Source organism: Artemia sp. Qi Xiang Cuo, chromosome 14, assembly GCF_049724085.1.
Source record: "Artemia sp. Qi Xiang Cuo chromosome 14, ASM4972408v1, whole genome shotgun sequence".
Classification (NCBI taxonomy): Eukaryota; Metazoa; Arthropoda; class Branchiopoda; order Anostraca; family Artemiidae; genus Artemia; species Artemia sp. Qi Xiang Cuo.
The window spans coordinates 41,379,604-41,403,745 of NC_142807.1; the positions used below are offsets into that span (position 1 = coordinate 41,379,604).

The following is a 24,142-nucleotide window of genomic DNA, read 5'->3' on the forward strand; positions in this document are numbered from 1 at the left end:
ATAAACACATAATTTTGTGTGTTGTTTTGAAGGATAATAAATCCATTTTGTTCCTGCTTCCATTTTTTTACGCTGTGCTAGGGTTCAGTACTTGACTTGATTGCAGTGAAGTCAGCTATAGTTCACGACTAGTTACTTGGACCTCTTATATTCCTTTCAAAACGTTTGAATAAAATGGAGACAAAACTTTAACTAAACATTGGATGCAGTCAACTATAGTTCAGTTAAAGATCTAAGTAATCAAAATAAATAACTGCAAATTTTATGCAGAGCATTACCTTTTAACCTATAAAAAGAATGATAATCATTATCTAACTTATTATTTAGAGGTTGATTTCTTAACTTTATTTTAAATAAAATTGAAAAATTTAAAGATACTGTGTTTATCAATCGAAGGATAATTGATAATTATGTGTAAATGGCGGAAGAATGGTCAAAACAGTGAAAGGGGCTGCGCGCGTGGCGGCAGCCGCGCGCGCGCAAATTTTTTGACTTGCACACGCTTTAAACAACTTGCACTCTTTTTTGGCCTTGATTTGCACTCTTTTTTGACGTCGGCAATCGGCAACCCTAGTGACAGTGTTTTTTAAAGGCTGGAAATGCATAGTAGTTTCTGGGAACTGGTTTAAAATCAAATACTGATAATCATTAAGTTTAGTGAAGACGGGTATTAATGTTATTGTTTTTTATATCACTCTTCTTTAATTACTGTTTTTTAAAGATACATCCCAATAGATTTATTTTTCATATACTTTTATTGGGAATACTAGGCCTCCCAACAAGTAGGCCTAGCCTACCCATGCCTGATGTAAGCTTGTCTTCTACTTGAATTGGCCTTTATTTATGTATTTTTTATTTATTTTACAACCCATCAAGAATGCAAAGCATGTCAATGGAGTATAAGAAAAAGAAAAAAAAAACACTTACAAAAACAGGAGCAAATACATGCAAATTAAGGTAAAGTTCTACCAAATCATATTATTGACTTATGCATAAAGTGAATATACCCCTCAATGCCTTTTTTATGCTGATTACAAATATAGTAATCATTTCTATCAGAAATGAATTTCAGCCCCCCCCTATATATGCCAATTCAGGGTAGGCTATATATTTCTACAACCTAACCCTGAATTGGTATATATAGGGGGGCTGAAATTCATTTCCAATAGAAATGATTATTATATTTGTAATCTGCATAAAAAAAGGCATTGAATGGTGTATTCACTTTATTCCTACCTCAATAATATGATTTGGTAGAACTTTACCCAAATTTTCTTCTCAGAATCAGCAGATGTAGAAAGCGGAGTACCCCAAGGCACGGTTTTGGGCCCAACTCTATTCAACATCTATATAAATGATGCATCTCCAATCATAAAGAATAAGATTGGCTTATATGCTGATAATTCCAAAATAATTGGTCCAATTTATGATCCCCAAAGTACCAAAGACCTCCACGCAGATCTTGATGTACTCTCAGTGTGGGCAAAAAACTGGCAACTTGAATTTAATATCCAGAAATGAAAGGTCATACACTTTGGAGCAAACAACCCTCTCAGCCAGTATTTTATGGAATCCAATTGTGGTTTTAAACAGCCACTTACAACCAGTCACTGCAAAAAAGATCTGGGAGTCTTGGTTGATAACAAGCTCAAATTCAACTTACACACGCAGTCTGCAGTAGCCAAAGCCAACCAAACTCTCAGTATAATAAGGAGAACGTTCTGCAGTAGATCTCCAGCAGTGATTTCTAAGCTCCTAAAGAGTCTGATTTGTCCTAAATTAGAATTCGGGATGCCCATTGCTACACCAGTTACCAAGCTTGATCAATCAATTCTAGAATCGGTGCAGCGGAGAGCAACGAAATGCATAAGGGGTTTTCAAAATTTGCCATATTCTACCAGACTCCAGAGGCTCAAAATACCATCTCTCACATACCAACGTAAGCAAGGAGATGTATTGATGACATTCAAATTGATCTGCAACCACGATATCATCCCTGACTTATTCAAGTTAGATAGTTTGTCAAGAACAAGAGGGCACCCCCTAAAGCTCTACCGGAAATGCGCTAATACCAGGCTGCGAAACAAATTTTTCTCCAACCGTGTGGTTGGCTTATGGAATTCCCTTAGCCAGAATGCAGTCATGTCCCCTAATACTGAAGCCTTCAAGTCAGCTGTTGACAGAGATTGGTGCAGCAAGCCATGGCACACAGTTTGGGATGCGCCTGATGAGCTGAGCCACCATCATCATTTACCGGCGTCTACAGGATTCGTCCTTATCGCTGGCTAGTGCGATTTAAGGTAATTTAAGGTAAAACTCAATAAAAAAAATTCAGAAAATTAGGCCACTCCAAGGGATGCAAACCTCTAACTATATCACAAATATTTTAATACTATACAAATAAAAATAAATAATACTATACAAATAAATAAATAATAACACAAAAAAAATTATAACACAGCAAAAAAGAAATTAAAAAATAAATACAAAAAAATTAAAAGAAGCTTGCATTAAAACAAAAAATCCTTCCAAGAGTAAAACTGGGTTTATAAAGGATGATCTTATAAAGTTCTAGTTAGGGTCTTGCTGTCTTGAAAAGTAGCTGATTTACTTGAATAAAATTTGGTGTGAGTGTTTTGTTTCCACTCTTAAGAAGTAAGCACTAGCTTATAAAATTAGGTAAATTTTTCACAGTTCATATTATTGACTTACAAATAAAGTAAACATACCAGTTGATGCCTTTTTTTATGCTCTTTCTGAACAGAATAATCATTTTTGTCAGAATTTTTTTTTACCCCCACCCCTATGTACACCAATTCATGGTAGATATTTGCACATTTGTGGGGGGGGGGTAAATTTTATTTCTGATGTAAATGATAGATAAGTTTAAACTTTATTCCCCCCCCCCCTAATGTGCAAAAATATACTCTGAATTGGTATTTATAGGGGTAGGGGTAAAATTCATTTCCCAAAAAAATGATTATTATATTTGGAAAGAGCATAAAAAAAGGCATTGAGTAGTATGTCTACTTTATTTGTAAGTCAATGATATGAACTACAAAAAACCTATCTAAAATTATGCAGACTACTTTGTAAAATTATAAAATACTTTGGCTACTTATATCATTCTTTAAAGTGTATAGTAAAATTCTACTTTAGCTACTTTTGGCTATCTTGGAAAATGAAATTTTTAGGGATGGATCTACATGCTAAAATATGTCCCAGGAAGGTATTATGAAGTACATACCTCCACTCTTTTCCCTCTAGAGGGTCCTGAAATTTGCCTACATGACATGACCTATTGAAATTTTGGCAAAACAACATTTTACCTTAATTTTCAGTTATCAGTTTCTTTTTGAAGCTGAGCAACCTTGTGAAGCTGAAAACAATTATGTTGTACTTTTTTTAAGCAGAAGATCTATTTTGTAAGGTTTAACTTTTATAACACCCAGATTTTTTAAGGTCAGGACCCTCTAGAGAGAGAAGGAGTAGAGATAGGTACTTCAAAATACCTTCCTGGGACATACTTTAGCCTGTAGACTCATCCCTGAAAGTTTCATTTTCCTAACCTAACCCCTTTCCCAAAGTAGAATTTTACCAAGTGTACCAATCAACTTTAGCAAATTTGTAATTTTCAACATCATTTACCTTGGATGAAAGAGAATACATCATTTGATCTCTTTTCTTATGTTCTTTCATAGTTCAATAAGTGCTTATGAGGAAATTTCATTTTGAGCTCTTAATGGAGCTTCAAAAGGAAAAATAATCCATAAGGAACAAAAGTTTTAAAACTTCTGTAACCCCTTGAAAATGACATCAGAGCAAAGCTGACATCAATTTTGAGCGTTTTTTAGCTGTTTTTTAAAAATTTCTGCAAATTTGTGTTCAAATTAACAATTCAAGAACAAGACTATGAATAATATTGATAATAATCCCTGAATTAGCCCTTTAAGGGTTCATAACATAATTTACCCCAGAAGCAATTAAGCTATTGAATTATGGCATACAAAAATGTATCAAATAATATTCACTTTCATCCCATCTAAATTATGTTGTAAACTGCAAATTTATCTGAACTTCAACCACCCTTCCCCTTACCCAAATGGCCAAATACATACCTCACCATATATATATGCATGCAATTAATTTTCCATGTGTCAACTCTTTTCTTCAAATACTTTAATGACAGATTTGTGATTTATTTGTTACATTATTTAACCATTACTTCCCTAATATCTAAGGGTGCTTAGCAGGTAAATCCCTTAAGGTATTTATTTATTTATCCCAAAATGCAGTATGCTTTACCAAGCTTGTTGCACTAAATGCTATAACAATTTATGTCAATGCTGAAACATGCTCTATGAAAACATACAAGTCACAAAATAACTAGTACAATAGGGTAAAAGTACCAATTATTTGACAGTTTTTGTAAAAAAAAAACAATTTTTCTACTCCAGAAGACTTAATTTAAAGACTATTGGTTTGAAAAGGGTTTCAGTATGTAGGAAAAATATCTACAAATCTAACTGTTTCATTAGAAGTTTGAAGTTTCATAAGAAAAGGGTACAAAACTCTGATTTTCTTAAATTGGAGCATTTTCACCTAGAAATTTGACAGAACAGAAAAGTTACCTGTCTTGGATGTAATTTGGAACCCAATTTGACATGTGGTGAAATGCTTGGAGAATACTTATGGCTAGATCCTGGTGGATTCAACATGTCTTTTCTATTTACTTTATTTTGTTGTTTCTCTTCAACTTTTTTAAATGTGTAAATGTATAAAACACCATCCAGATAGTGGAAGTAAAAAACTGGAAAATTGCCTTAAGCATAGGGAAAAAATTGGATAATCATATGGAGTGTATTGTGTGATCTATGTCTCTATAGTATAATGTGTGATATAGGTATCTCTATAAATGCTATGTGGAATGGCCCACTTTCTCTCAGCTTTAATGATCCAGCAAAGATTTCTTTGTTGTATCCTCTTTAAAATTTAAATTTTTAGTTTTGACTATCCTTTCTCTGGAGAGTTAAGAATTCTTGAAATATACATGTCCTACTTGAGATTATTAAAAGTGTGTGACACCAAGGAGTTTAACATGTTTCTTTAGTATTTTGGGTTGACTAGGGTCTAAGAAAACAGGAGTAGATTTTAAGAAGCTTATTGTCATTATATTTGACTTAGGGGAATTTACTTTCATATGTAAATTTTTAGCTTTATCCAAAACATGGGTAGGATTTTGATGGGGTCATTTTTGATAGTACTATGACATACTTCAAGGATCAGCAGGCAGGGTTGCCACTCAGCAAGTTTTTGGTGCCACTTTGGGTGGCAAAATAGTGTCAATTTTGTATTAAAAGTGTCATTTTCAAAAAATTTACTGCTTGAAATGCTTTGCATCACTTGTGCTGGTACCAACAAGCTTTTCAAATTGAAAATATTGGCCAATCTGCTTGGGATCACCTCCATGCAGTTTTCCACATCTGTTAATTTTCAAACATCAAAAGTCCACTCTAATGCCATCCATAAACTACAAAAAAGTAATTTTGATTTTACTTATGCAGTGCTGATTCTCTTCTTTGCACAGCACTTCCACTCTTGTCAACTTTCCAGCTCTCCCCTTAAAACCTGCTAAAGCACAAATTGTGAGTACTGTATGAAATGGGAATTTGTCCCACAGAGTATGGTGCTCATTTCTCTTTTTTGTTGTGAGTAGTCTTTGCTCATAGTGCAAAAAAGGAAAGAAAAGAGAAAAAGCCATCCAAGTTTTTTTTTTTTTTTGAGAAAACAGAAGAAAAGGGACAGCAATACTTGTCTACATTGAGAGTTGTTCATCCAGTTTTTCCACACAATGGACTATCGGAATTAGTACATTACCTTTGGGTACTTGAAACTTTTCTCTGAAAATACTGAAGAGAATGCCACAAACATAGATTGGAACTATTGATGACCCTATGATAAATTATATTTAAAAAAAAACAAGTTTTTTTGACTGAATGTGAGGAACAACATTAGAACTTAAGACAAACAAGAAGTATTACATATATGAGGGGGTTTGCCCCCTAGTCAATACTTTGCTCTGTACGCTAAATTTTGGATTTTGTTCCAACTCTTTAAGAATGACTCCTGAATCACAAAGGCCGTTTAATTAGAATAGATACCTCTTTTGAAAGTACTAAAAAAAAACTTTAGCGTTTTTTAGAGTTTCAGTTACTATTGTGCCGAGTCACTCCTTACTTCAGTTTGTTACCACAAACTGTTTGATACAACTAATAGTCAATGAGACACTTGCAACTCGTTGATCAGACGATCAGTGCAACTCTTTCAAATAATTTATTTGGCGAAAACTGTAGGATATCCTTTGTGTGAGGTACATGGGAGACAAAACTTAAGGAAATTATCACTTATTACATTCAAAACTTTGTGACCAGGAAATAGCTAAAAAGAGTAAGTACAGCCAATCCTTTTTTTGGTGGTGATTAATCAAAAGGTTTTCAAAATTGCTGTTATTTATGATCAATGTGATGATGTAAAAGCAAAAGATTTATGATTAATATAAGGGAGCATAAACAATGTAATAGTGTCTCTGAATCTAAAACAAAGAGATGGAAAAATGAAAGAAAAAAGGGTATTGATGCTTCTACATTGACAGTTTTCCTTCTTTTGTCTTAAATTCATTTTGGTAAAAACGTGCTACATTGAAAAAACAATACCACTTTTAGTAAAAAGTGTCACAATAGTGTCACATTTCTCAAAAAGTGCCACTGAAAAAGTGGCACAAAAGTGTCACTGGGGGCAACCCTTTCAGCAGGTCATCATCATATTAACACCTTTGAGGGAATCTTACCAAATCAATACTACATATAAGAATGGTCCTAACAAGGTTCCTTGAGGAATTCCATGCTAATTAGGGAGGGGTCCAGAGAGAATATTCTGTATTATACAGCTTAAGATCTATTTGAAAGAAAACATATATTAAATTTACTAAGAGAGGGTCTACTTCAAATTTATTCAGTGATAAATGAATTAGGGTGTTGTAATCAACAAATGCTTAAAAAAATGCTACAAATGCTAGTAAAATGCTTAAAAATATGAACATAGCATGAGGCCAAGCAGTGGTTCCTCAGATGATGGAAAAATCTAGCATCTAGCATCAACTCAGTAAAACTACAATTAGAAAAAAACAACTTTTTTTTAATGCTTTATTTCATGTGAATATTATTACAAATAATAATTATCAAAATCTCTCATTGTTGAGAAAGTACCTGTAAATTCAACAACTATGTTTTCATCAGAGGACACTTGAAATTTGACACCAATTTTTTCTCATCTGTTTTACATGTTCAGTGAAGTTTCAACAGTCACCTATATTTTGACAGGGCCTGTTGCCGTCTGTCAAAATTTTGACAAGGTTACTGCAAGATATTCTCAAAAGAAATGAATCTCATAACAGAAGCCACTATCTACATTTGAATTTGGCTGAAGGAATATTTTTAGTTAGTGTGGCATTCCACTACAGACAATAATTTTCCACACCTCAAACATAGTTTTGTCAATATAATATTATCTGCCATTTTAGCTTAATTTTATCAAGAAGAGGTCAATGTGGCTACATTTTAGAGAAGATCAGATGTATCTTGATGCATTGGTGCTGATCCCAACTTTTTTTTTGAAAAAAAATTACCGAGTAATGACAGTTTGAATACTACATAGCTAAAAAATTGTCAGGAGCTCATTTTGCATTTAAAACAGAAAACTGATTGAATTTGAATATTCTTTTCTTATCTGGGTGTATTGGATATAGTGTCCACATTTTGTTTCGTCAAAATATACAACAACAGCTTCAAGAGACAGTGTTCCAAGTCATGACTAAGGAGAGTTATCCTGTTTTGAAGGAAAATTTTAACAGTGGTTCCAAAATTGCACTGTCAAATCATTGGTGCCTTTGCAAAAAATATTCTCACATAATAAAGTTTCCAATGGAAGTGCATTCCAAGTCTTCCACACTTGGCTAGATAAAGAGTTTTGGCCTAATCTTTTATGTACACGGTGGGTATGTTTTGTGTTGGTGTTGATGGGTACTATTGTATTCTGTAAAAGTGAAGAAGTGAGTTGGAGTGGTATTATCAATGTTCCTAAGAATGCAGATTATATTTATTAGGTCAGCTCTATCACATCAGAAGTGAAAACTAGGCAACTGTAGTCTCTGCATTTTCTAGTGGTATGGTAGATGTCTCAGGTAAGGTATGAGTTGGGTGGCCCTGTATTGCACTTTCTCCTCTCTTTCTCTATCTCTCATATTAAGGGGATACTATACTGATAAGCAATACTCAAGTATTGGATCTACAGTGGATACATAAAGGGAAATCAAAGAACAAAGGTTACACTTAGAGAATGTTGGCTTTAGATGTAACAATTGGTAATTTGCCCTATGGGTAATATCTGATACATGTTTATCAAATTTGAGATTCAAATCAAAGCAAACTCCAAGGTCTTGAACATACTCCATGCTTGAAATTGATTTATGATCAACAAATTAACGGTAATGTTGAGGGAGTCTACACAAATAGTACACAGAATTGCACTGGGTTTTGTTAATAAACATAGGGTTCACCATACACCAACAGTGCAGAGCATCCAAATCCTCTTGAAGTAAAGAAATCTCATGTTCATTTGTGACTGACCTGTAAACTTTCACGTCATCCATGAATGTTTTTATGGTCAAATTTTTAACAACACTTGGCAAATCATGGATAAAAAGGCAGAAGAGTACCAGCCCAAGACAACTGCCTTGCAGAACTCCACTCATGACAGACATAGGTGATGACAAAGCATTGCCTACTGCAACCTCTTGGATTCTATTTGTAAGATAATCTGTTATGCATGCTTCAGTTTGCAGGCAAATGCAATGTAGTTACCAATTCTTAATCAGAAGTGGGATGGAAATTTTGTCAAACACTTTGGAAAATACAATCTCACTTTGGAATGTTAATACCATTATCAACCATCAATTGAAAATCATTAATCACCTCCAGAAGTTGCATGCTACAAGAACACTGTTTATGGAACCCATGCCAAGGTGAAGTTATTTTCCTCAAAATGTGCTAGGATTCTTCTCACCAGAACTTTCTCCATTATATGGGAAAAGATAGATGTATTTGGAATTGGTCTGTAATTTTTAAAATGGGACTGAACCATTCTTGTACAACAGTCAAATGGTTGCTTTTTTTCTGAGCTGAAGGACATACATTAGACAAGAGAAAAAGATTAAACAGATATGTGAGTGGTTCAGCAAGCACTGTTGCAAGTTTACATAACATCATATTTGAAAATCCTATCAATATCTGGCACCTTTCCATGATCAAGTTTTCAGAGCATTTGATAAACCTGTTGGACCATAAAATCTGAATCATCAAATTCTTTTGTTAATTCTGGACGAGCAAAATGAGCATGTGTTTCTTTGTGTGTTTGTGTGAAAACTGAACTAAATACCTTATTGAAAAGTTGTCATTTTTCATGATTTATCATCTATATGTGAAAGAGTTTCAGGATCTATAAAGGAAGTAGATGATGGGGATTGTGAATTTTCTTACATACTTCCAAAGATCTTTTTGGGCAACTTTGGACTGATGCAATAACATTTGACTCATCCTCTTGGTGGTTTAGAAGAAGAAACTTGGTTGCTCTATTTCTAGCTCTTTTATATTTTTACCATGAATAAGTTTTAATTTATAAGTGTTCACACCTACTATTACCTTTTTCTTTTAGCATTTGTATAATATACTGAGAAAGGTTCTGTCTATTTTTGTAAAACTGCCAACTAACATTGGTACATTTTACATTGGTAAAATATTTTCTTTGGTATTTTCAAGACAATGTGGCTGATTTCGCTTTTAGGACAGAAATTACATGAAAAAAAAGAATATACCATTTGGTTCCCTATTCAGTGCTATTTCCAAACATAGCAATTACTGTCATTGCAACTGTGTCCCCGTCCATCAACTAATGAGGATACATTTAGCCCTATGCTGTGTACATAAGTTTTCTGATTTAAAAAAATACTTTATATGTTAATAAGCACAGAAATAAGCAAAAAACAAAAAATTGATAAACAAAATCAGCAAGCTTTACTATATGCCCTAGGGCCATATCTGGCCCCACTAGGGAGGAGGAGGCTGGAATTTTATTGTTACGGCACTGACTACTCTATTTAGAAAGATCTTTAAATAGGGAACCAAACAGTATGTATTTTTTTTCTATCTAATTCTTCAATCTCTTTCTATATAATCTGATTCACACCTTGCCATCTCTAATATCATATCTGAGGCAAATAGTAGGAAGCATTCTGCCATGTTCTTTTTCAATTTTAACATGCATGAGGTTAATTGTGTAGATTGCTTAGGGTTTTTCCCACACAATAGCCCCCCCCCCCAACAAATTTCCTTGCTGACAACATTCTTACCCAGGTTATAAACCAGCCAACCGATTTTAGACATTTACAGGAACCCTTACTGCTAAACCTAGTTAGCACTAGCAACCCTGACCAACATCTTACCTCCCTGCAGTTGGTAGGATAGTGACCATATCTACATTTTAACCAAAACACAAGTCAAGCACAAAGTAAATAGTAAGGTTGAATATATTTTTACAAATTATCAAACAATTTGCCAAGATTGATTGGGAGGTGCTTACCAGTAGTGAACATATTGAAACAAGCTGGAACAATTTCAAAACCACTCTAAGCACTGCAGAAATGAGGTTCACTAAAGAATATTTGTCAGTTGCCTCACAAACCTTCCCCACTTGCTACACATGGTGAAGGAAGCATCTAGAAGAAAAAGAGAGCATAGAGAAAGTATACAAAATGTAAATGTGCTAGTTGTTATAACTGAACCAAAGTAACTTGATAAACCTCACTACAAAGGTAGGGTAAAGGCACCGATGATTCGACAGTGCAATTTCGGAACCACTGTCGAAATTTTCCTTCAAAACGGGATAGCTCTGCTTAGCCGTGACTTAGAGCGCCATCTAATGAATCCGTCGTTATATTTCCACAGTGCGAAATGCGGAAACTATATCTGGTAGATCCAGATATGAAAATAACGTTCAATTTCGGTCAGTTTTCAGTTTTAAATACACGACGAGCTCCCGCCAATTTTTCAGGCATGTACTGTTCAAAGTGTCATTACTTGGTTATTTATTGCAAGAAAAAATTGGGGTAAGTGCCACTGTGTCGAGATACATCTAATCTTCTCTGAAATGTAGCCACATTAGCTTTTTCTTGATAAAATTAATTGAAAATGGCGACGGAAATTGCATTGTTGAATCTAAGTTCCTAGTGTCGAAAATTCTTTTTTGATGCAGTGGAATACCAAGCAGACTAAAAATGGTCCTTCAGCCACATTCAAGTATAAATATCTCTTTCTATCAAGGAATTTATTACTTTGATAAATATTTCGTAGTAGTCTTGTCGAAATTTTAGACAGACAGCAACAGTGCCCTGTCGAAATATAGGTGACTTTGTCGAAACTTCACTGAACATGTAAAACAGATGAGAAATAATAGGTGTAGAAATTCCAGGATCCACTGATGAAACCATAGGCACCATAGCTGTTGAATTTACGGGTGCTTTCTGCGCAACGAGAGATTTTGATGATTATTATTTCTAATAATATTTCAGATTAAAGAACATTTAAACAAAAGCTTTTTTTAAACTTTGAAGGTTTACTTACTTTGAAGACACTGGGTTTTTTCCATCATCTGAGGAACTGCTGCTTGGCCTTATACCATGCAGGGACGTAAATTGCTATGGGGCAGAGGGGGCAGTTGCCCCCCCAGACCTCGTTCCCCCTCCAGACCTGATTTTGCCCCCCCCCCCCCAGATTTTTTTTTAGATTATACCCTTATTTATCCTTCATCCAAATAAAAAATACAAATTTTATCGAATACAAAATCTTATACGAAATGACACGTAGGCCTATGTTTTGGACGAACATGAGAATCTGCATATGAAAATAAAATCCACTAAAACAAATAAACTTCTTAAATTTCTTGAAATCCACTCCCGTTTTTCTGGACCCTATCCCTTCTGAAATGCTAGTGAAACGATTTTTCTGTATTAAATTTTTAATACTGAGAACTATTTGGGTTTAACAGCGTGTATCAAAATTTTTTGAACTAATTTTGTTATGCCAAATTCTACGTACTTAAAACGATTTCGTTAATTTTATTACCTATACTTTTTGCATATGCTTTTATGCTTTAATTAATCGAATTAAGTTGAAGAAAAACAAAGAAACAAAAATATACGTGTCAAATACACCAGGTTCCGCCCACAAGTATTCCCCAAGTATTTAGACGGGTGTCGAATTGGGTTCCAACTTGCGTCGAAAACAGGTAACTTTTTTCGTTTTGTCGAATTTGTGGGTGAAAATGCTTAAATTTCAGAAATTGGAGTTGTGTGCCCTTTCCAGACAAAACTTCAAACTTCTCATCAAACAGTTAGATTCCTAGATGTTTTTCCTACATACTGAAACCCTTTTCAAACCGAAAGTCTATAAATTAAGACTTCTAGTGTAGAAAAACTGTTTTTTTACAAAAACTGTCGAATCATCGGTTCGACACCCAATACGGGTGTCGAATTGGGTTCCGACTTGCGTCGAAAACAGGTAACTTTTTTGTTGTGTCGAATTTGTAGGTGAAAATGCTCTAATTTTGGAAAATTGGAGTTTTGTACCCTTTCCAGACAAAACTTCAAACTTCTCATCAAACAGTTAGATTCCTAGATGTTTTTCCTACATACTGAAACCCTTTTCAAACCGATAGTCTTTAAATTAAGACTTCTAGAGTAGAAAAACTGATTTTTTGCAAAAACTGTCGAATCATTGGTACCTTTACCCTAGTTAAAGAGCATGAAGAATCAATTGGGGCTTTATCAAAAACAAATCCCAATAAGTTTTTGTTATGTCTCTTCTGTGAAATCTTCAAGGTGGGACATCCCTCATCTCAAAAAAGAGGATGGCACTAAAGTAACTAACCCAAAAGAAGTTGCTGATATGCATGAATTTCTCAAATAAGTCATTGCCCAATCCACTACCTGTAATACACTCTGATTCATACTTTCATGTTGCTCAAAGAAACAGCCCAATTTATTGGTGAACCTATTGTTAGGCTATTCCAGGTGACATCGACTTTTAAAGTCCTATTTATCCCATTTTTGAGAATGAATGAAAAGACTCAGCTAGCAACTACCACCCTATCAGCCTTACTTCAGTACTTTGCAAGTTTCTAGAAAACATAATAAATGATTTGTTAATCAATCATCTTGATAACAACTAGTTACTCATCAAAAGGCAGCATGGGTATTGCAAGGGTCACTTTGTGACAATTTGTCTCTTCAAGCATACACTTAAAAAAACCCAGGTTACAAAACCTGAAATAATACAATCATAGGCAAAGCACAAGCAATACATAATGGCAAGCAAAAGCACAAACAGTATATAACTACACACATACACAATGCAAGCGGGCAAGTAAGGAATATTAACATCTCCCTTCTTTTCGGCAGAGCTTGTCAGTCATAGGATTATTCTTAACAGTGGCTTGACTTGTCAACCACTCCTTGACAGAACTTCTAAGACTGTTGTCGATTTCGGACGCGGAAGGCAGGAAGTTCACATTGTTTTCCTGGGCCATGGCAACTGGCGATTTTGACATGCTGGCTTGGCAAAAGGGCACGTACTCTATTTGGGTTAAGTCCATGGAGTAATGCCTTGAATTGTGTACTGACGAGCTATTGGTGTTTAAATCAGAACTTTTTTCATCTGTAGGCACAACTATCAAGTGCTTTCTATTTCGGCGATATTGTTTGTTTGCTTTTGTCTGTACTACATACTATCGTGGCGCATCTGCTTCAGTATTCAATTTGTTTGTTTTCACGATTATGGTCTCAGCAATACCAACTGTTTTCTCAGCAAGCCCTTTGGAATGGGGGTGGTTTGGGCTAGATGTTTTATGTTGTATTCCTTACTGTCTCATGAAATCCTTAAATGTTTGTGATGTGAATTGTGGTCCATTATCAGATGTAATCAAGGGTATCCCAAATCTAGAGAAGTGAGATTTTAGCTTCTGGATTATAAGGTTGGTGTAAGCATTTGCTCCCAGCTTATCAGCTTCACAAAAATTGACTATAATAATCTATTATGATCATGTAGTATCTTCCATATATGTAAAACAGGTTAGAGGATTAGAGGACAGACATTTTAGAGGATTATTTGGGCGAAACAGATTGAGACATTTTAGAGGATTATTTGGGCGAAACAAATTGAGTCATTTTAGAGGATTATTTGGATGAAACAGATTGAGATACTTTTAGGATTATTTGGACAGGAAAAAGTTAGAATTTCTAGGTTGTGGTTGCTATTGTGTGTAAACATATTAAAAAGATTTTTTGAAAAAACACATATTTACATAAAAATAATACTTAAAGTTCATTGTTAAACAACCACAAAGGAAAATTCCATGATATAGAATAGTTTTTACCGGGTCTTATGCACTTGTCGCGATCATGTATGTCCCTAGGTAACCACTGCGCGAAGAACCTAACCTCATCTTCAGGACGGTGATAAGTCCCTTCAAATTTAGGACACTTAAATTCTTCTAAATTGAAAAGTGGAATCCTAGGGTCACAGTTTTGAATTAAAACTTTATCTGTAGGTATGTTACCCTTTACGTATAGTGCTTCAACTCCGAAAAAGCTGCAAATTTCACTGACTTCTTCCTGAACATTCTTCCGTTCTTGATCACTTTTATTATGTTGTGTAATCACTCTATCGTAGAATCCCGGTCTGTTTATGTGGGATAATGTAGTACTACATAAGCTTTTATCATATTCTAACATATTATAGTTCAGTGTCTAATGATAACAGTCCATTTATTTGAGTTCCATAGACGATAATAAAAATACGTATTGAAAAATAACACCACAAGATGATTTTTTTAAATCAATAAATTCTGTGTCATATACTCCTGTCATCCTGGAAGCTATTAATGTAATATTTAAGCAGAGGAGTACATCATCAGACTTTTATACCTTTGATCAAGGTTAGAAAGACTTATGACTAGGGAGAGGAGTCCAAAAACCATCTGAATTTATTGTGGGGAGGAGTCATAAAACCTTTAGAATTCATTGTGGGGAGGAGTCATAAAACTCTCGGTATCTATTGCATGCAAATGAAGCGTGAAAATTATTACGCAACATAGCTTGTAAAATATTATATGTTTATTAATATCATCATAACAAATTGAATGTTTGGAATTCGTTCCATAAAATTATTCATCATGTTTTCTCTTGACATGACACGTATTGCGTTTCCGGGTCATACACAACTTTTGGCATGGTTTCAGTTGCGTCGTGTCTATGAGCAAGCATAGAGTATTATTCGTACAACCGAAAATATATTTCATGTCATTTTTTCATAATTTCTTGAATGAAATGTCTGTGTTGTGTATCCAAGAGGCGAATTCAAGAAAGAGTTTGTTACGAATTTATTAAAAATCAAATATTATTAATAGACTGAGATGTATTTTAACCGTGGATGTCCCTGTTTCTGAAAACTGAAAAATCTCTGCCTGTGTGTCTGGACGGTGTTTGCTTGTCTGTGGAAATTTTTGAGAAAAAATTCAGCTCATCTATCTCAGACTTTGGTAAAAGTTCTGTTAACCTATCTCATTTTCTAATATATCCTCTATGAGCCTGCTATTAGTAGTATCTATATTTCTGAAAATTCCTTTTCTTGCATCTCCAACTTTTTAATAGATTGAGGTGCTAGCGTATCCTAAAAATACTGGAAATATAACAAAGTAATATATAAAATATTTTTAATGAAGTAATGACATGTTGAATAATAATATAAAAATATGTTTCATACATTATTATACAATATTGACATTGTTGAACAACTTTAGACATTCTGAATCTGCTCCATAAAATAATTCATTGTGTTCTCTCTCTTGATAGTGCCCTCTGTAGAGATATCTATCTTGGCTATGTCTCTTCTTTAGATCTTTCTTTTCTGCTGTATCGAACCTCCTTTTGTGAGAGCTTCCTTGTGCTCCTGAGGATGTCCTTTGTTTGTATTGTTTCTTGTGATATTGGCCACTCTTTCACTGCAGAAATTGATGAGCCTACCCTTTTTCTTGCCATTTCATCAGAGATTCTTCTTCTCATTTCTTGGAGATTGTCCTCTTCTATTTCATTTTCCATGATTTCTAAATTTGCTGCATTACTCTCATACGAATTACTTAAAGTATTAAGATAAATGTCCATATTAACCATTTCTCTCGTGTTGACTATGCAACTTTCCAGAACAAATACACAATTGTGTGACATTTCTTCCTCTGCAACTGAGGAGCTCAATATATAATTTGTTATTACTTTTGAATCAATTGGCTATCAGATTTTTTATTGATAGCAACTTGGTCCTCCATGAAGCAAAATTATAGTTTTTTTGTGCCACAAAGCGGTACAAAAGCGGTACAAGCGCCATTGTCTATGACACAATGGTCATTTTATAAGGGTACTAGAACTCTTTGATATGACCTCCCCTGGAAAACAGAACAAGTAAACATGCATCCATGATTTCTTCTCAAAAAATTGCAAAATTCCACATTTTCATAGATAGGAGCTTGGCCTCCACAGCAGAGTTTTCGAACAAGCTGAATCTAATGGCGTGATTTTTATTAAAATCTTGTTGGGGGCACGTCCTCCCTTTTTCAAAATCACGCAAATTTTCTCAGGCTTGTAGCATTCAATATGTGACATTAAAATTAATGAACTTTATGTATTTGAAATCAGCAAAAAAACAAATTGCTTTGATGCATTAATTGTTATCAAAATTCCTTGTTTTAGGGTTTCAATTGCTATGGTCAGAGCTGCTCCTTAGTCCCATTTTGTTATCACAGACTTTTTGTTTGTATACTGTGTATTCTACTTGCATTTAGGATTATAGGTAGAATATTCCAGAATCTCTTCTTTTCTTCATTGTTTTTGTCTTAATCTCCCTTTGGCTGCTCAATTTTACATGTGAGGAGGATTTTCCAGGAGGAATTTCTTGAGGGGCAAAGTATACCGGATCCCTAGTATCAATAAGATCTTGAGGCATCCTAAAAAAAGATACTGTTTTCCTATTCCAATTGTCTTATGTGTTTGAGCAGTCATTCTTATAGCATTTAAAACATAATACTACTTGTACTACTGCTACTGCTTCTAAGGATAAGGTTATATGGATGAAACTTACTACTATTACTGCTACAACTGCTACTAAGGCTCAGGTTATAGAGGTGAAACTTTCAGGGAGTTTTGAGGAGGATGTCGAATGAAATCAAAACACACTGTGATGCATGTAGGTTGTCAAAAGGGTGTATCAGCAATTGTTCATGAACAGCTTAGGGTATTAAGTTGAAACTTTCAGGGCATGTTGAGAGAGATGTTACCACTGCTACTAATATTGCTTCTACTACTAAAACAAATACAACTACTGCAACTTTAACTGCTTGTGACTGCGACTACTTACGACTGCGACTATTTGTGACTGTCACTGTTTGTGACTGTGTCTACTTGTGACTGTAACCATAAATACTTGGGACTTTTGCAACTTGTGACTGTGTCTATTTCTGGTCACCACTACTTACGATTGTGGCTGCTTACGGCTGTGACTATTTGTGACTGCGACTGAAAATACCAGCGACTAAGAGTACTTGCAACTTTGACTGCTCATGACTGCGACTGCTTGTGACTTCAAAAACTTTACAATTACAATTGTCACTAATAGCAATGGTAACTACTGCACCTGGGATTACTTGTGCCTGTGACTGTGACTACTTCCTGTGACTGCAACCACTCTGCAATTACGTCTACTAGCAATTGTGAATAGTTTTAACTGTGACAACAACCAATTGTGACTCCAACTACTTGTGACTGTGGCCGCGACTACTTGCAACTGTGATTGCGATTTGGGATTACTTGCGATTAAGACTACTTGTGATTGTGACTAGTAGTAACTGCAACTACTTGTAACTGCCACTACTCGCAGCTGTAATTATGGCTATTTATGGCTGCGATAATAACCACAACTACAGCTGCGTAATACTGTGACTATTCGTGACTGCGAATACCGTGACTGCAAATACTAGTGACTGCAACTTCTAATGTTATGACTACTGGTCTGCTACTGCTCCATCTACTACTAATATGTAAACTACAATTATTGCATTAAATCAAAAGAGTCTAAGTTCATTTAGGTTGTCAAAATGACATATAGGCGCAATATCTCAGGAACAGCTAAGGGTATTTCTTTGAAACTATTAGAACATGTTGTTGGGGATGTTTAACTAGATTGAAGAACAATATGTGCATCCAAGTTTGTCAATTGGCGTACCTGCAATATCTAAGGAGTTTTTGCGGGTACTAGGTTGAAGCTTGCAGGACTTGTCGAGGATGTTGAGATGAATCAAAAGAGAATATGTGCATCCGGATGGTCAAAAGGATTTAGCTGCAATATGGGTGACTAGCCCTACTCCCGGTTGTGGTAGTTTTTGTTCGTTTTAAATTTAACTTGAGCATTTGTTGTAATTTCTGTTTCTTTTGGGTCTCATTTATTTATTGATAGGTATTTATGTTCGTTTTATGCTTGAATAACTATTTGGCTTTATTTCCGCTCCTTTTAGGTTTAATATAGCTCACTAATTTTCTTTGAAAATTTCCTTTTGTGGAGAATGTTATTTTAATTAATCTCATGAAAGAGTGGTCTTCGAACAGATTTGTTAGGCATTCTGAAGATTTGATAGGTATGTTGCGTTCAATCAGAAGGTTCCTTTTTCAGGTATGCCTGTTCACCTTCAGTCAAGACTGTACCCAGGATTTTTTTCCGGAGAGGATTTTACACTCAAAAAAATTTCGGGGGGGAGGGGGGTTACACAAAAAAAAATTAAAATGCATACAAAACTTGTTTATATCCATTTTTGTTACGTTTTTACAGGTCAGAAAAACACTTTTTTTTGGGGGGGGAGGTTTAAACCCCCCTAAACCCCCCCCCCCTCTGAGTAAAGCCTTGCCTTCAGTAAAAACTTATGTAAGATGTCAAACATAAAACAGATTGATTGTACTATAAATGCTAAAGTAAAGCTAAAAAAAAATAACAGAAATTTCAATTAACAGTGAAGTTAAAGTTAAAAAAAAAATTACCAGCATAAACATAATGTTGACATCCCGCTTAAACCCATCTGAAAAACCTAATAGATTGCTTAAGTGATACCAATTTTTAAGCCCATAGATGTTCTATGGATTTAAATGTAAATGAGCTATAAATTCCTAGAAGAGACCCATCAAGCGCTGCACTACCTCTTTGTGAGTGGAAATAGATCCCATAACATACAAACTCTTCAGCGAAATTCAAGAAGTTTGCCTAAAAAAACTGTTGGATTCGTAAGTGTTTAGTCAGGATGAAGATATTGGTGTCATATGTTTACAAGAGACACACCTTAACAAGTTGACTTCTGTAAACCTATCTGGGTATTTTCTATTCAAAAAGACATGCTTTAACAAAAAAAGAGGCAGAGTTGCAGTGGTGAAAAACACTCCTGTCAAATCTCTGGTGAAATCCAGACTGTCATAATGTCTGTAAGAAAAACAACTTGCCATAATCCAACTAGCAAATTTTCTTTCATCAAGTTTCATTCAAGCTTGCTGTCGAAGGCAAATAAGTTTACATAAGCAATCGAAAATCAAACAAAGAGTCTCAAACAAGCTTGCCCATAAAAATAAGTCGTAGATTTTTGTGAAAATGATCAACGTTATGGAAATAATCCTCTTAAAAAGCACATCTATTTTAATGACATAGTCAGAATCGACTTAATTTTGACAAAAAAAAACAAAAACAAAAAAATAGATACACCATTTGGAAAATTCATAAAATTTTGGTAGTTTAAACACAACTGACCTATTTCATAGCAATCAATTACTGTTTTTGCAAGGACATTAGCTTTCCATCTGTCATTCCAAAACCCCAAGCAATGCATATATTTACATAATAACAAAGACGTTAAATAACGGTTTCTGTTATTTCACAAGAAAATGTAGAATCGCTCAGATAAAAATATTAACTATTCCTAACTATTCTTGAGAAAAAAAAATAGAATTTGTCCTAAATTAGGTAAAAACTATTTGAAAGTAACTGAACTAGGTGTCAAAATACTATTATACAAATTATTATCTTTTCAATTACGTTCTTTTCGATTTTGCCGCTTCATTGCAAGGCAGTATTGTGGTCAACTGAAACGTGTAAATTATGATTATTTAAAGCCAACATGTGTTGTTTTGATTGTGACAAAGGTGATTTTTAAAAATTATATTCTGTTATAAAATTTCTCCTTTTACAGTACATCTAAGAAGATCACTCTCAATTATCCTTTAGCTTGGGTGCGTTTCACTTGTATTTATATAAATCTGTCTGAGCAAATAACATAGGTTTTCAGGATTCTAGGTGGCTGTCCTCTTCCTTGCCAAAATCCTGGATACATCAGTAGCCAATATAGGTCAGTAGGAAACTCCCTTCCCTCGAAGAACGACTTTAAAAGACATGCAAAATGGAATATTTTGGCACTAAATTGTATTTTTAAAAATTATAGGCTACCCCTTCTCCCCCAAAAAAATATTTTGTCCCATCCCCTCTAGAGTTGTAAGCTAAACATGCATGCTCAAAAATCCCAACAGCTGTAGTAAATAAATTGATTTCAAGCATTTCAGCTTTTTTAAGTAGCTAACTTTTGTTTTCTATTTCAGACAATGTGGATCAGAACTTCAAAACAGCTTTTGTTTTTGAGGAGCTGGCGTTCTCTTCGCTGCTGGTCAAACTCAGTAAGCTCAAATGAATCAAATACGAACAATGCTCTTAAAATTGTAGAATATTCCTTGGAAAGAAAGGATGAAACAGAGAAAATGCCATCATATCCACCAATGCCAGATTCAGCAAAAAAAATGGTGCCAGGGGCTTACATTGACAAAGATGGCGCCATTTGCATTGTTCCTTCATCTGGCTATGAAAATCCACATGAATCCTTGTTTCCTTTTACACCTTGCTACAGACCTAACCCTCCTGCCCCCAGACCACGAAAAACTTTTCAAGAAATAATGGCAGAGAAAGAAAAAGAAATTAAACCTATTTGGACTGAGGCTAGTAAAGAAGAAATTGCTGAAAGAGTAAGGAGATGGAACGTAAGAACAATCGAAGTAGTTGATCCGAACGTACCACTTACTGTACCGATCATGAGTGATCAATATGGATTAGTTGTACAGACAAATAACAGACCGGGAGAACCTCTTATTAAACATGAAGGTGAACCGATCTCAAATTGGTTTCCAAGATCAAAGAAAAATGTGGCATACCACCTTCAGCGTAAAATTCGGAGGGCAGAATCCCTGCTTACTGCAAGTGGAATCCGTTATGAAATTAAATGGCGAAAGTACGATCAGTATGTAAAGAATCAGCAATTTATTGATGCTAGATTCTATATTCTTGGGCCAGATTTAGCTGCTGCTCATTTCTTGGTTTTTCGCGGGGCTTCTGTAAAATTCATAAATAAAAGTGAGTTTTACTATGATGAAAATGGATCCTCTCTTCCATCATCTTATGATGGTGAATGGAAAATTGAAGAAATCAATGCATCTGGACTGCCTCTTGTTTATGAAGGTCTCCTTAACTTTCGTGGTTTAAAGCATATTAAACGTATAAATCTTAGTAATTGTGAATATATTGATGACTGGTGCCTGGATAGAGTATCAGGTGAATTTTCAGAATCGTTAGAATCAATAAATCTTTCCGGCTGCCCGAAAATCACTTCAAGAGGGATAGCCAGCCTGAGTAAATTGAAGAAGCTAAAACATGTCGAGCTTGGTGACAGGGAAACTTCGAAAGAATTTCATCTTACATGTATCCTTTTGGAAGAACTAAGGAATGATGATTTATTAATTGGTGATGTTAAAGTCAACAATCAGTTACTATTAGATGATAGATTGAATGGTAATCCAGCTGATGGACCTGAAGTGAAAGTAAACGTGAAAGAGTTTGATTTGAAATTAGAAAAATCTATTACGTCTGATCTTGCAGAAGAAAATCAGCGTGAAAGGATTTCTGGTTAATACATTTCGTTCTACCATTTCTCCTTTTTTTTTTCTCTTTTTTAAGTGACAATGGTATTTTATTAGTAACATTAGCCTAGCATCTCAGATTATCTGGGATACTATTTCTTCCTGCTCTAATAATTAGGGGAACAATAACTTAATTACAATTCAGAAAGGGTTGAAGATTTTAGTGTCCCCCACCTACAGCTGCTGAGAGCCAAGATTGGGCACTGAAGAAATATTTCTTCGTCCCTCCCTCCTTCAGCTACCTTTGCAAATGACTTTGACAGGTCATACAAATGGTTCTGTGTATTGTAAGCAAGTAATTGCAGGCAACATTCGCCCGATCCTTGTGGCTAACTATATTTCCTGGTTGTATACCCCTTTAAGGCTGATACCAGGGTTTTTAATGTCTCATCCTCTCTTGTCGCTTCTTTCTTTCGGGGAAAAGATTATACAAATGCAGCTTTGTTTTAATCATACAGCGGCTATAACAACACCTTTCTGTTGTTGGCCCCCCGCTCTTCAGGTTTTGAACTGCCAAAACAGAGTTGGCTACACGGCTTCAACCAAATTTGTCTCAAATGAAGCTTCTTGAGAAATATGAAATATCTAGACAGTTTAAGGGGAAAAAAGAAGCAATAGTCAAATTGTTCTTAATGCTGTCCTTTTTTAGTGATATTTAAATGGCGGAAAAGTAAACTGTGTGATAGTAAAGATAATGATGTTAAAAATAAAACATAAAATACTCAGTCCTTTGATACATAATGACGACTCATGATTCTCTGCAAAAAAAACAACAAGAACTAAAAACCGAGGGGTTAACAACTGGGCATTTTGAGGGACACCTGGAGGCATGAGGCACGGAGGCATGCCGGAGGCATTAAAAATGGACAGGGAAGGAAACTTATAAAATATTCCAAAGGGCGCAATATGTAAATATATACAGCTTGCCTGTTATTCGGTATCTGTCGAATATTTCAGCACCTTCAAAAGCGAGCTTTTAAAACTTTGAAAAAATCATTTACGGGTTTATTTGGCAAGGAAAAGAACCCCCAAGACTGAAAACAACTGATATGTACCTAAAGAAGAAGAACGGAGAACTGCAAGTTGTTGATATCCATGCAAAAACTAGGTAACCCTGCGATGGCACTGATGGTGTCACTTTTTCCTATTACACATGCAGCGTTGCCACCAGCTCAAAAGTAAAATTCGGATTTTTCTTCAAAAAAAAATCCAGAAATTTCAAAAAAATCCCGGAACACGGTTTTTAAGTTATACAACATAGGGCTGCGCAGTGATGACGTAAAAAGCAAGGTGCGAAATTCAAAGTACCGTGAAACTTGGTTTCTAGTTGTAACTAACAACTGATTGTCAATATCCCTAGTATTATTTCGACGTGAAAACGTTCTGGTGGATTAGTAGGATCTACGACAAATATTTTAGGCCAAAACAATTCGCTAAAGTTCCGAAAAAACGTGTCTACGCATCCACGTTTCATCGTTATTTGAATTTGCCGCCCAAGAATTGACGTCACGCTTCGCAGCCCTATTCAATATGGCTTGGCCAGCGGTAAAAGTTGCCTTTTATCACGTCTTCGCACTTCCTTTTCCCTTTTATCATACCTGCTTTTCTGTTTAGTGGCTGTGCCAAGACGCACCCTTGGATCTCGGATTCTTAATTGTACTAAAAAAAGGAATCTGCTGTTTTGACACGATAGAATCCGGAAGAAACACAGTTCCCTTTTTCCCGAATGTACTTGGAATCCAACTTTCTTGGTATTAAACCCAGGCCTTTGGGTATTTGAAGAGAAAATTGTAAATCAACAGTTAGAAAAACTGTTACTACCGAGTTATTAGTAAAAAGTGCTAAGTAAAGCAACCAACTAAAAAAAAATAACTAGTTTCTCAGATATTTATTGGTATGTTTCAGTAATCATCTCGCTAATTACAGCTCAAATGACAA

At 35.0% G+C, this 24,142-nt stretch overlaps 1 protein-coding gene across 1 annotated transcript; it reads left to right on the forward strand.

Annotated features, from left to right (window-relative positions):
• The first annotated feature begins 530 nt into the window (after positions 1 to 530).
• LOC148944478 (uncharacterized) lies at positions 531 to 22,214 on the forward strand. Its single transcript, XM_089100797.1, has 2 exons — positions 531 to 667; positions 20,840 to 22,214. The coding sequence occupies exon 2, from the start codon at positions 20,843 to 20,845 to the stop codon at positions 22,193 to 22,195; it is 1,353 nt and encodes a 450-aa protein (XP_088956923.1). The 5' UTR covers positions 531 to 667; positions 20,840 to 20,842; the 3' UTR covers positions 22,196 to 22,214.
• Positions 22,215 to 24,142: the final 1,928 nt, after the last annotated feature.

What these genes read in the sequence shown, in the direction of transcription:
- LOC148944478 (XM_089100797.1), top strand. Translation starts at nt 20,843, where the DNA reads ATGTGGATCAGAACTTCAAAACAGCTTTTGTTTTTGAGGAGCTGGCGT.